This window comes from Eurytemora carolleeae, unplaced genomic scaffold (assembly GCF_000591075.1).
Source record: "Eurytemora carolleeae unplaced genomic scaffold, Eaff_2.0 scaffold70, whole genome shotgun sequence".
In the NCBI taxonomy this organism is placed as follows: domain Eukaryota; kingdom Metazoa; phylum Arthropoda; class Copepoda; order Calanoida; family Temoridae; genus Eurytemora; species Eurytemora carolleeae.
This window is the reverse complement of record NW_019396054.1, coordinates 355,292-369,192: the sequence shown is the minus strand read 5'-3', so window position 1 is coordinate 369,192 and position 13,901 is coordinate 355,292. Positions and strand designations below refer to the sequence as shown.

Here is a 13,901-nt window from a genome sequence, read left to right as displayed (position 1 = left end):
CCGGCCCCCTAGACTGTCCTAGCCGCGACACTCGGCCCCCTAGCCTGTCCAAGGCCGCAGCGCTCGGCTCAGAAATTGTCTTAACCTAGCCTTACCCTAACATAATAAAAATAAATAATAATTTAGCTGAGAATTAGTAGCCATATACAAAATTGATAGGAGGGAGGTCCAGAAAACGTATACAAGGACGGACCCGGGGGGCGGGGGGGGGGGGTCAAAATTCGTTCTATCGGACAGACCCGTATATTTAAGGGTAAGTTGCCGTCATGTTTAGCAGAAGGGTCATCAAGGACAGGAAAAGGCTAGAAATAATTTCTATCCAAATATATTAATCAAAATGTAAGCTTATTAATTTGCAGACAACTTTGGTTTTATGGGAAAGTGTGTAAACCATTTCCAAATGACATAAAATTTCTAAGTTTGATTCAAATAACGTTAAATTATACACGTATTGCAACACAGAACTCAGATAAACAAATATTTGAAACGTGGAACCGCTTTCCGCCATGTTAAATTATCTGTCACTGATCACTATGAAGGAAAGTAAAAATTTCAACGCGGCATTTTTCAAACATTTTCTTCTTTTTTAAAAAGCATTTTATCGGTTATTAAATGTTATAAACTAAAAACTCGTGTTGAATTTATTAGGATCATTAAAATATTTTTGAAAATTTCATATTTTAAGTTTCTGGTTTAACAAAATATGATATTTTTCATGTTTCTCGTCGTCTTACTTTTAAAAATTTATATTTCTAGCAGACAGTTTATACTCTACGTACTTCGTGAACTTAAAAACTTGTTTTTATTTTTCTTATCTCGCAATAGTTCATGTTTTCTCAGAATTAACAAGAAAATACTTAGTGAAGGAGACGATTCTAAACTTTTAATGTTTTATTTGTAATGTTTTTATTTTTATGCTTATTATTCATGGTTTTACAAAAGTAAGAATTGTCAAAAAAACATTAAACATATTTTAATTTGTTTTTAAGAATATAATTCTTAAAGAAGAATGGCGTTGAAAGGCTTGAAAGTATTGGAACTGGCTGGTCTAGCCCCTGCTCCTGTTTGTGGCATGATTCTTGCAGATTTTGGAGCTAAGGTATTCTAATTTAAACGGGTCAATTATATAGATTATTTTAAGCTAGAAGTTTTTTGTTCACTGTAAATTTTGATCCAAGAAGGCATGATTTTGGCATCATTTTCACTCTAAAACTAGGATACAAGGGTGTATGTATTCTAGGATACAAGGGTGTATTTATCCTATGTTACAAGGGTGTATTTATCATATGTTACAAGGGTGTATCCTAGGTTACAAGGGTGTATCCTAGGTTACAAGGGTGTATGTATTCTAGGTTACAAGGGTGTATGTTTCCTTGGTTACAAGAATGTATCCTAGACTACAAAGGTGTATCCTAGGTTACAAGGGTGTATCCTAGGTTACAAGGGTGTATCCTAGGTTACAAGGGTGTATGTATTCTAAGTTACAAGGGTGTATGTATCCTTGGTTACAAGGGTGTATCCTAGACTACAAAGGTGTATCCTAGGTTACAAGGGTGTATCCTAGGTTACAAGGGGGTATCCTAGGTTACAAGAGCGTATGTATTCTAGGTTACAAGGGTGTATGTATCCTAGGCTACAAGGGTGTATTCTAGGTTACAAAAGTGTATCCTAGGTTACAAGGGTGTATGTATTCTAGGTTAAAAGTGTGTATATATCCTACAAGTTAAAAGGGTGTATCATAGGTTAAAAGGATGTATCATAGGTTTAAAGGATGTATCATAGGTTAAAAGGGTGTATTCTAGGTTACAAGGGTGGATCGATTAGGAGCTGGTCATCTGAACTACGATGTAACTGCTCGTGGAAAACAATCTATATCTATTGATCTGAAGAAGAAAGAAGGCGTTCAGGGAAACTCTCATCTAAATATATTTCCATTCTGATGTTAATATTTTTTTTTAATGTAATACAATCCAAACTAATGATAAATAAAATTTTATGAGCGTTAAAAATGCTGGAGCAGGTTTTGAGAAAGCTTTGCTTGAACCACGATGTTCTCATTGAACCATTCCGACCTGGAGTAATGGAGAAGCTTGGTCTGGGACCGGATAATCTTACTCAAGAAAATCCTAAGCTGGTGAATTCATTTTTATCAAATAAAAAACTTTATTCCAAGCTAGCTCACGCCTCACCCCTAGACCTAGTCTTTTGATTATTTTATAATCTTAGATTTATGCTCGATTGACCGGTTTTGGACAAACCGGACCTTACAAACATATGGCTGGCCACGATATCAACTACCTAGCCTTGTCTGGCGTTCTTTCTTCATTGGGACGGAAAGGGGAAAACCCTTATGCTCCGATCAATCTTTTGGCGGATTTTGCTGGCGGAAGCTTTGTTTGCGCAATGGGTATAATGGCAGCTCTCCTGGAACGTAGCGTATCTGGGAAAGGACAGGTAGTTTCATTCTTTTTCCAGAATTCCATGAAATAAAAAATATTTTAAATTTTACCGGGTAACGTTATTTATTGATAGGTGATAGACAGCTGTATGGTAGAAGGAGCAGCTTATGTTAGTTCATGGCTTTTTGCGTCAAGGTTGGACAAATTTCTGATTAGTTACCGTCTATTATCAGTAATAATTGCCATTTTACACCCCTGTTCAGGAATATTATATATCCCTGTTTAGGAATATTATATACCCCTGTTCAGGAATATTATATACCCCTGTTTAGGAATATTATATACCCCTGTTCAGGTATATTATATACCCATGTTCAGGAATATTATATACCCCTGTTCAGGAATGTTATAATATACCCCTGTTCAGGAATATTATATACCCCTGTTCAGGAATGTTATAATATACCCCTGTTCAGGAATATTATATACCCCTGATTAGGAATATTATGTACCCCCTGTTTAGGAATATTATATACCCTTGTTTAGGAATATTATACCCTTGTTTAGAGATATTATATACCCCTGTTTAGGAATATTATATACACCTGTTTAGGAACATTATTTACCCTTGTTTATGAATATTATATACCCCTGTTTAGAAATATTATTTACCCCTGTTTAGGAATATTATATACCCCTGTTTAGAAATTTATTATTTAACAGTGTTAAGGAATATTATGGACCCCCTGTTTAAGAATATTATAAACACATCAGTATATTATATACCCCTGTTAAGGAATATTATATACCCTGTTTAGGAATATTAAATACCTGTGTTTAGGAAAATTATATATCTCTGTTTAGGAATAATATGTACCCCCTGTTCAGGAATATTATTTACCCTTGTTGAGGAATATTATATACCCTTGTTTAGGAATATTATATACACTTGTTTAGGAATATTATGTACCCCCTGTTTAAGGAATATTATATACCCTTGTTTAGGAATATTATATTCTCCTGTTTAGGAATATTATATACTCCTGTTTAGGAATACTATGTACCCGTGTTTAGGAATATTATATACCCTTCTTTAGGAATATTATATACCCCTGTTTAGGAATACTATATATACCTGTTTAGGAATACTATATACACTTTTTTAGGAACATTATTTACCATTGCTTAGGAATATTATATACCCCTGTTTAGGAATATTATGTATCTCTGTTTAGGAATATTATGTATCTCTGTTTAGGAATATTATATACACCTGTTTAGGGATATTATATACACCTGTTTAGGAATATTATATACACCTGTTTAGGAATATTATATACCCCTGTTTAGGAATATTATATACCCCTGTTTAGGAATATTATATACCCCTGTTTAGGAATATTATATACACCTGTTTAGGAATATTATATACACCTGTTTAGGGATATCATATACCCCTGTTTAGGGATATGTTTGTGTGGGGTAAGCCAAGAGGAGAAAATTTTCTTGACACAGGACATCATTTTTATGAGACTTATAAAACTAAAGGTGAACTTACTTTCCAATTATATTCAATTAATTGAGAGCATCTTGGAAAATCCAATTAAAATAACACAATATTTGTTTCGTTTCGGAAGTCTTTATAGTTTACGCTAAAGCTCGGGGCAAAATATTAAATTATAAAAGGCTTGAAGTTGAACGATTTTGAAAAAGTGAAAATTCTGTCCTAAAATTGTATATCACTGCAAACCAAAATAATAGTGTTATAGTTATTTTACGTGATGCCAGTATTTGCATTTTAGATGATAAATATATGTCTGTGGGTGCCTTAGAACCTCACTTTTATAGGTAACACATTTTTCTTTTCTTTTTTTTGGGGGGGGGGCCAAATTCCCTTTCCATTGTGAAAGTTAACATAAGTACAGCATTTCCAATAAATACTAAAATATAAAATTAAGTATTGAAGCAACTGTATATAGTGTACAGGGTTATACTAGTAAATAAACTATCGCTGTATTCTAGTTTACTACTGGATTAACTGTCCCTGTATTCTAGTATACTACTAGATATATCCCTGTATTATAGTTTACTACTGGATATAGCCCTGTATTCTAGTTTACTACTGGATATAGCCCTGTATTCTAGTTTACTACTGGATATATCCCTGTATTCTAGTTTACTACTGGATATAGCCCTGTATTCTAGTGTACTACTGGATAAACTATCCATTTATTCTAGTGTACTACTGGATAAACTATCCCTATATTATAGTTTACTACTGGATTAACTATCCCTATATTCTAGTATACCACTGGATTAACTATCCCTGTATTTTAGTTTACTACTGGATATAGCCCTGTATTCTAGTGTACTACTGGATAAACTATCCATTTATTCTAGTGTACTACTGGATAAACTATCCCTGTATTATAGTTTACTACTGGATTAACTATCCCTATATTCTAGTATACCACTGGATTAACTATCCCTGTATTCTAGTTTACTACTGGATTAACTATCCCTATATTCTAATATACCACTGGATTAACTATCCCTGTATTCTAGTATGCTACTGGATATATACCTCTATTCTAGTTTACTACTGGATATATTATCACTGTATTCTAGTTTACTACTGGATATATACCTCTTTTCTAGTTTATCACTGGATAAATTATCACTGTATCCTATTATACTACTGGATAAACTATCCCTGTATTCGAGTGTACTATTGGATAAACTATCCCTGTATTCTAGTTTACTACTGGATATATTCCTGTATTCTAGTTTACTACTGGATATATACCTCTATTCTAGTTTACTACTGAATATATCCCTGTATTCTAGTATACTACTGGATATATCCCTGTATTCTAGTATACTACTGGATATATCCCTGTATTCTAGTATACTATTAGATAAAGATACTGGATTAACTATCCCTGTATTCTATTTTACTACTGGATATATCCATTTTTTTCTGTTAACTAACAGATTAACTATCCCTGCATTCTAGTTTACTTCTGGATAAACTATCCTTGTATTTAAGTTTACTACTGGATAAAATATCCTTGTATTCTAGTGTACTACTGGATAAGCTATCTCTAACAGATGAAGAACTGCCTCAGTTTGATGATCCTGATGAAATGAAGAAGAAACTAGGCAGAATTTTCAGCACTAAAACTCAGGTAAGAGAATATGAAATAAACATGTTTTTAACTACAGTGGGATCTATAATACTATGGAAGGCAACTGTAAGACTAAAGTTATTGTAATTGCGTAGTATACACAGACCCATTTCATTAAATAAGTTGGTAATATAGCAAAAGTAAAACGTTATGATCATCTTCCTTTTTACATAGTTTTATGGGTCCCACTGCATATTATGGTGAGATTTAGAAGTTGTCAGGATTTATCCATGCAAGAAAAAAATTTTCTAACAACTTTTAATCCTTCAATTTTTCCATTCAAACAGAAAAATGATTACTGTATCTTGCTAAAAAGAATAGTCTCATATATATTTTGCCAAAAAAATGGTCTGATAAATATATCTTGCTAGAAAGAATGGTCTGATAAATGTATCTTACTAAAAAGAATGGTCTGATATATATATCTTGCTAGAAAGAATGGTCTGATAAATATATCTTGCTAGAAAGAACGGTCTAATATGTTTGTATATCTTGCTAGAAAGAACGGTCTGATATGTATGTATATCTTGCTAGAAAGTATGGTCTTATATTTATCTTGAATAGAAAGAATGGTATAGTATATATATGCCGTGTTAGAAAGAATGGTCTGATAAATACATCTTGCTAGAAAGAACGGTCTAATATGTTTGTATATCTTGCTAGAAAGAACGGTCTAATATGTTTGTATATCTTGCTAGAAAGAACGGTCTTATATGTATGTATATCTTGCTAGAAAGAATGGTCTTATATTTATCTTGAATAGAAAGAATAGTATAGTATATATATGCCGTGTTAGAAAGAATGGTCTGATAAATATATCTTTCTAGAATGAATGGTCTGAAATATTTATCTTGCTAGAAAGAATGGTCTGAAATATTTATCTGGCTAGGAAGAATGGCCTGATAAAAATATCTTTCTAGAAAGAATGGTCTGATATATTTATCTTGCTAAAAAGAATGGTCTGAAATATTTATCTTGCTAGGAAGAATGGTCTGATATATTTATCTTGCTAGAAAGAATGGTCACTTATATTTATCTTGCTAGAAAGAATGGTCTGATATATTTGATGGTTCTGATTCATGTGTAACCCCAGTGCTAGAAAAGGAAGATACAGCTGATCATCCTCAAAATAAATTCAGGTCTCTCCCTGACAGTAGTTTATTATTTTTCAATAAAAATTAGTAGACGTTAGACAAGAATAGAATTGTCTCTGGTGACTTTAAAATCAAATGTAAATTTTTTTTCGAATTATAAATTTAATGGTACTTTTAGGTTATGTTTATTTTTTATTACGAATGATTTTTTTCACAGACCTTTTTACCTCAAAAATATCATTTAATGACTGACAATAGAGATAAATATAAAGTTTTTGACATTTTTTTAAATATGAGATAAATACAGAGTTGTTAACCATTAGTTTCAAAACCTCTATAAAATGTCGTCTTATACTGGAATCTCCTGTCGGAGACAGCCAAACCAAATTTCCAGCCCGCAAATTCCATTGTCCTCCTCCGACGGAGCTTAAAATATTTTTGTTGTTGTGAAATCATTAAAGTTAAGCAAAATACTTTCATAAGAAGCATAAGTGAATTTCGTTAAATATTCAACTGTAATTTTTCAGAAGTTAAAAAAACGTATATCAATACTGATCAACAAATAAGTCACCCCTTCTATACTTAAATAATTCGTAAGATTTTTTCTACTATTAACATTCATTATAACATTGTACAATTAAACATGACCTATAATTTATGTTATTTTTTAGGAAATAAAGATTTTGTTATCGAATTTCTGTGACGGGGTTACTCTGTTGTGTGTGTATTGTTCGGCCATCGGGAAAGAATCGTCTGGGGATAATAAACACCCCTTTCAAAATCCTAACCGGCCTATTATCCGGATTTATCTAGCGTGTTGCTGTTATCTGTCAACAAGAGTATCTATCATTATTTTTTTTGAATGCATCTTACAATCACGTTTATATATATCTTTCTTTCTTATAATTACGTTGATATCTTTCTTTTTATTTATCCTTTAACCGCGCGATAGACCGCGCGATAGTTACCAAATCCTCACCTTTCTCCATATATTATCAATGTTTTTAATGATTCATCTAGGGGTTCCTTCCTACCTGGGGGTATGCCTAGACCTGCCCCCCTTCTCAGTCGAACCCCTGCTATACCAGCAACATTGTAAGTATATTTATAATGAGAGAACCAGAAAACTTTGGAATAGGAAGACGACTTTTGGATTTAAGTTATGACTGAAAAGTCTTGTGATCATTAGAAACGGCAATTTTGCTGTGTAAACAGCTGCCCATTTAACTTTATAAATGATTCAAAAATTTAATAGTAAAACTATTTGTAACACAATCAAATACAGAGTATTGATTTAATGTCGACTTCCACTTCCACAGTTTTCTGGTTCTCACTGTATATTATCAATATTCTTTTGTACAGTTTTAAAAACTTCTTCCCGATTTCGTATTTTTGTTGCTATTTTTTTCAATATTCCTTAGTCAAAGTTTGAACAAATTATGGTTTTAACAGTCAGGTTGCCATGATATAGGAAAAATAAAATAAGATATATAGGCAGGTAATCCATAATCTGCTCATTTCTTTCCGATTTGTTTAACAGTCAGGTTGCCATGATATAGGAAAAATAAAATAAGATTTATAGGCAGTTAATCCATAATCTGCTCATTTCTTTCCGATTTGTTTAATAGACCCTTGTATGCAAAGGTTCATAATTTCAAAATTCAATGATTTTCAAATTTTTCGAAAAAAATGTGATAATGGTACTTTCTATCGCGTATTGGCATCTTTTAATATTGTTTTCATCAAAAGTCTTTAATTTTTTTAACAAAATTTTTTTATTTTGGTGTAAAGTGCAAGCTCCAGTTTTATTTAACTTATGCAAGAAATTTACAAAATAATAAAGGAAATTTCTGTTTCTAGAGAGTGTAGTGTGGTAGCTGGAGCAGATACTAGATCAGGGACAAGATTTAATCAATTGGAGAGGCCGCTGAACTTCCCAGTTCAAACCCTGAATCATCGATTCAAATCCACAGGAATCTTTAACTTTTAATTGGTGTATCAGGATTTTAACTCAGGGCTTTTATAAGACGACCAGAGGCGTATTCATCAGCGGGGGGGGGGTAATGCCCCCCCCCCCCCCCTCGGACCAGTGAAATCTAGTTTTCAGGCCCCAACGGGTGCTGACCCCCCTGAATATGCCCCTGTAGACAACTATGAAAGTTATACATCAAATTTTTAAACAGCCTCGAATTTAAAGCGTCGCAACGGCTTTGGCTTTGGTTTTACCTCACCAATTTTAAGTAGCCCTAGGCACATAAATTCTAAAAACCTTAGTTTAAAAGAAGTACTTGGAAAAATACTGCTAGATTTTTGCGCGAGAGCGTGTACTTTTTGGTTCGTAAAGAGGGTTACCCACAAACGACTATACGGAATTAATATTCATGATTTTCCTTAAAAAATCTATTAAAAGACTTTATTCAAGACAGTACACTTATTTTAACCTTGGGATCGTCCTATGATGTTTTTTGTCGTCTCTATAGTTTCATCCTTTGTTGGTAACCCTGTAGTTCAGCGAACTCTCTCCAATTCATTAAATCTGGTCCCAGTTCTCCTGGAGAATGGATATACAGGTTCAGAGATAGATACACTCCTACTCCAGGGTGTAGTGGAGACTCCAGACAAGTCCAAACTATGATCAGGATTTAAAAGGATTGTTACCTAAATATTTAATGCATGATTTCGAATTAAGTCTATAGTGACCATAATCCTGCCAATATAAAAATTTAAACCAATTTTCAGGAAAATTTTACCAGTTCTGATAAAGCAGTGCTCATGGCGGTTAAAATCTGCCATTTCTTTATATTCAATAATTTGTAAAAGAACTTGTCAATTTTACGCTTCAACTAGCCCTCTAGTTTTTAGCAGGAAATAATTACGTTCTTTGTGATTGTTTAATGAATCCTGACCATACTCTTTCAACAACCTAAAAATCTGATCTGGCATTAAAATTATTTTAAAAAATATCTCATGACATCATTTGTAATACAGATTTAAAAAACCCGATAGGACTATTTGGTAGCAAATGGGGTGTAGGCTAACAATTATTTATCAGGGTTCATTCCATTCTATAATGTCTTTGATTCTTCTCTCAAATAAATTTGTATTTTTAGCAAAAATTTTGATAAATTGTGAGTTAAGGAAAGATTTATCAACCTCTTACCGGTCAATATTTAAAGTTTTTGGATCAGGATCCTTATCACTTTTTTATAACGCTCCCTTACAACAATCCTTCTGACGTCAGGGAAAGAAAAACCACCTACTGCATTAGTGATATACAATTAGAACAATTTGGATTGTGAAGTATAACAATAGTTCAGGGATTTTTAATTAACATGGAAATCTAAGAATGAGAATTTTACTTCTAAATTGACGAATTGGGTTTTTAATAAATTCGTATGATTCGAACATTGGTGAACTTAGACCAGAGTTGCCCCCTGCCCTCCAAAAAAAAATCAAGAACGCTGTTCTTAATTTTAACATTTTTCTAAAAAAAAAGTTGCCAAAAATTAAGAACATTTTCCAAAATTAAGATTTTTATGAAAACATTTTTGAAATAGCAAAAAAAATTACAATTTTTTTAAAACTTTTAAGAACATTTTTTTGAAATCCCACAAAAATTGGAAAAATATGAAAAAATTAAAAAAAAAAAAATTCCCTTTTTTATTGTCAATCATCACTTTCATAAGTTTTTTGCTTAAGATAAGCTCTTTGTTCTTCGAATACTTTAATACTCTTCTTCTTTTAACTCGCAACTGCTTTCGTTAGTCATCTTACTTGGGGACACCTCAAAACTTATCTTTCATTGGTTTCCTAAACCTGAACCATGATGCAACCTTCATAAAAATTTTAAGAGTTACTTTGAAAGTTTAACATTTAGAGAGAATATATGAATCTTAAATATGTTAAAAAATATCATTAAAGTAACAACTTAAAAAATACAAAACATGTTCAACCTAATATTGAAGTTTACACTGATTTAAACACTAAACATGGAACTATTGTTCAGTACAGAAAGTTTAAAGTCTGGTTATGATGTAGTAAAATATTTTATCTTTTTAAAAAATGGGGTGCCATAACAAATGGAATTCGTTTCTATTTTTCATAAATTAATCAACAGGAAATCAATCTTTACAAGTCACTTTTTCTGACATGTTATTAATTACACATCCTCTTTCTGGCTGGGGTCCTCTTAAAACAGTTTTAAAAACCCCACTTATATCATTTATAAATTGAATTCTTATCTATCTTCTTAACCTGATGTACTAAAATGCAATAAGAAACATATATACAGAGGAGGTATGAGGATTGAAATCAGAACTTTAAATAAAATGTAAGAGGAACTATCTGATGAGTTACAAAAACAAAAATTTTTGCTTCATCATATTTTTATGGTTTCACAGGGCCTTTGATGAAAATGTCGGGAATATAATTTTAACATGAAATTTGTTTTAAAAACATTTGAAAACTTGAAGAACTTTTCTCCCCGAAAATTGACAAGTTTAAGAACGAATTGCGGTTTTAAAGGAAAATCTTAAATCTAAGAACCGGGGGCATGCTAGACCCTTTTATCTCGAGAGTGAAAATATTTTTCTTTGTATTCAGACCGTGCAAATAACATTTATTTAGTTTTTTTTTATTTCGGATGATTTCCATGTTAATTGTAAACTAGTCACTCTCTTTATCTTGCATGATCCATTCGTAAACAGACTATGATTGATTTAACAATTTGTTAATATTTTATATTTTAATATATATTTATTTATACAAGTTTACAAGTTTAATATGTTTGTAGATCATTAATATCAAAATATCTGATAGAAAAATAGTTTAAGATAAAGCAATTTAAAACAACTGTTACAAACCATGGATGAGATAGAGAGAACAGAAATAATTAATAATTAAGAATAATAAGAATAATTCACGAACAGCACTTTCTCATTCTTTCTCCGAGCAACAGGAATTCCCGTTCTTTATTGCTCTAGCATAAATTTAAAGGGTGCAGTGTGCATCACAAACCTCTTTTAATGGAATTTACTTAAAATTGAGTTAATAGAATTATTTTATATAGATAAAATAAAAAAGGTTTATTTATTATAAATGCTTTAACATTTAATCACAGGCGGCAAGTTTTACTTTGGTATTTCATTTTAATATAACTAGGGTTAAAAATATCATCAATAAAACTTCATTTAAAAACAAAAATTGGAAATAAAAACGAAAAATGTTTAATAATCGAGAAAACAAATCCCCGAACTTTGAAGATTGTCTTTTATGAAAATAAAAGAAAAAATATTTGTTTTGTTTGGAGCTCTTTAACCACAAGAACTCCATGTACACAATTTGAGACCTAAATTTATATATTTACATTTCTAGTATTTGAGAAACTAGGCCCTTTTTTATCAGCAGAGACGGTGGGCCATGTAAGAGTTAAATAACAAGGATAAAGTTTAGAAAAATATCTTGGAAGAGATCCACATCAAACCTCTGAAACAAATGACAGTAATAAAGAACATATTTTTGGTAAGATAACAAACTAAATAAATTAAAGTAAAATCTTTCATCTTTTGAAACAGACAACACAATTTCCTGCTTAAAACTAAACTATTTAAAATGGTAACTTAAAAAATGACTTTCCGCAAAAAGATAAAAATAAGTTTGATTTTAAATCTTGATGAAACAAGACTATTGAAAATTTTCGATCGGACAATACCACTGTCAAACCAATTTATTTCTAAACAAATTATAACAAAAATATTTTTACCCTTTCCGAAGTATTAATGAATTAAATATTGATGTTTTCTCCATTTTAACTATTTAGGATTTTCTTACTCTCAGGAAAATTATATCTTCTAATGCAAAATGTAGACTCTAGCAGGAGTTATTAGTTTTGCTTGGTTCAGACTTATATAATTCAACCATAATTTAATAAAAGCAAACTTGTTGAAAATAAAACTTGTTTATAACCGAGCAAGTTATTGAGAAGCTACATAAAAGTAAAAGTAAAGTTTTAGTTTAAGTTCAAGTTTTAAAAATATATAGTTTACCTATTTATCTGTTTTTTAGTTGGTATAAGTTTAGTAATCGTAGTTCTCCTGGTTAAAGTTCTGCTTCCTTGTGTTTGCTTGTCTCTGCTTGGCAAGAAAGGACTGCCCCTGGCTAAGAGTAGAGAGACGGTTTTCCACAGCTCCGCGCTGCATCTTTAATCCAAAATCATAGAACGCAGTCGCCATCAACCTCTCCTCAACCTCACGTAGTTTCTAAAAAAATTTTAAAATTGTGAAGTCCAAAAGATCCTGGACTTTGCTGAAGGTTGATATAAACGGTTTATATATATAGATACAATTAAAAATAAAAATTGAAAAAGCTAGAGTTTTGTTTCAGCCAATGAGATTGCTGAACTATATTACAGGAAAAAAAGTTGAACTGATCCTTACTAGCTCAACTACTTCACTATTTAAAGGGAGTGACCGGCTATGTAAGGTAGTTAAACTGAGGACGCAGTGTTGTGGAAAACTTTATTTGAGACATATTTCACTTTTTAAAAGTCTGTAAATCCTGAGTTTGAGCGCAAATTCGACGTTCAAAACTCCTGATTTGGGGGTGGATACGCTTTCAGAATTAGATTTTTAAACTATTAATTAACGACGACATAAAATGTAAAAATATTCTAAAATAAACTACAGACGTCATGTTTAGGAACATTTTGAGAAAATAAAAATTAATCTTATCATCGAAAATAAGTAATCTTGTTCAATTATTAGTTTCTATTATTTCATTATTCTAGTTTCTCGTTATTCACAAAGATGTTCGCAGATTTTCTATAACTTTTATTGAAAAGACGACATTTAAAGAATTTGAAGAAATCTGCGAATAAATTCAAAGAAAATTACAACTTAAATATATAAATGAAAACGAAATAATCGATTTTAGCATTGATTTATTGACAAATTTCTTTTGTGAAATATGTTCCTAGCCATCTAATTAGATTACTGTATAATTTTTACTTTATTTTTCGTTGTCGTTATTTAATAATTTAAAAAACTAATTCTGAAAGCGTATCCAACCCCAAATCAGGAGTTTTGAACGTCGAATTTGCGCTCAAACTCAGGATTTACAGATCTTTAAAAAGTGAAATATGTCTCAAATGAATCCTTAAGAAGTTTTCTACAACACTGCGTCCTCAGTTCAACTACCTTACATAGCCGGTCACTCCCTTTAAA

The 13,901-nt window shown here is 31.5% G+C and overlaps 2 protein-coding genes across 2 annotated transcripts in view; one reads left to right on the top strand and one right to left on the bottom strand.

Moving 5' to 3' along the window:
• The first annotated feature begins 975 nt into the window (after positions 1–975).
• On the top strand, positions 976–10,086 carry LOC111706493 (alpha-methylacyl-CoA racemase). The gene is made up of 13 exons (XM_023479385.1): positions 976–1,099; positions 1,803–1,907; positions 2,021–2,134; positions 2,227–2,454; positions 2,533–2,594; positions 3,865–3,947; positions 4,202–4,247; positions 5,482–5,587; positions 6,632–6,726; positions 7,702–7,776; positions 8,542–8,579; positions 9,228–9,320; positions 9,923–10,086. The coding sequence occupies exons 1-12, from the start codon at positions 1,010–1,012 to the stop codon at positions 9,314–9,316; spliced, it is 1,131 nt and encodes a 376-aa protein (XP_023335153.1). The 5' UTR covers positions 976–1,009; the 3' UTR covers positions 9,317–9,320; positions 9,923–10,086.
• Positions 10,087–12,083: 1,997 nt separating this feature from the next.
• The window catches only part of LOC111706469 (protein Hook homolog 3), a 9,132-nt gene continuing 7,314 nt past the window's right edge, over positions 12,084–13,901 (bottom strand). Inside the window, exons 14-15 of the mRNA XM_023479354.1 lie at positions 12,726–12,938; positions 12,084–12,165 (exon numbers count right to left, since the gene is read on the bottom strand). Coding sequence (XP_023335122.1) covers positions 12,756–12,938 — 183 coding nt within the window. The 3' untranslated portion in view covers positions 12,084–12,165; positions 12,726–12,755. The remainder of the gene's footprint in view (positions 12,166–12,725; positions 12,939–13,901) is intronic.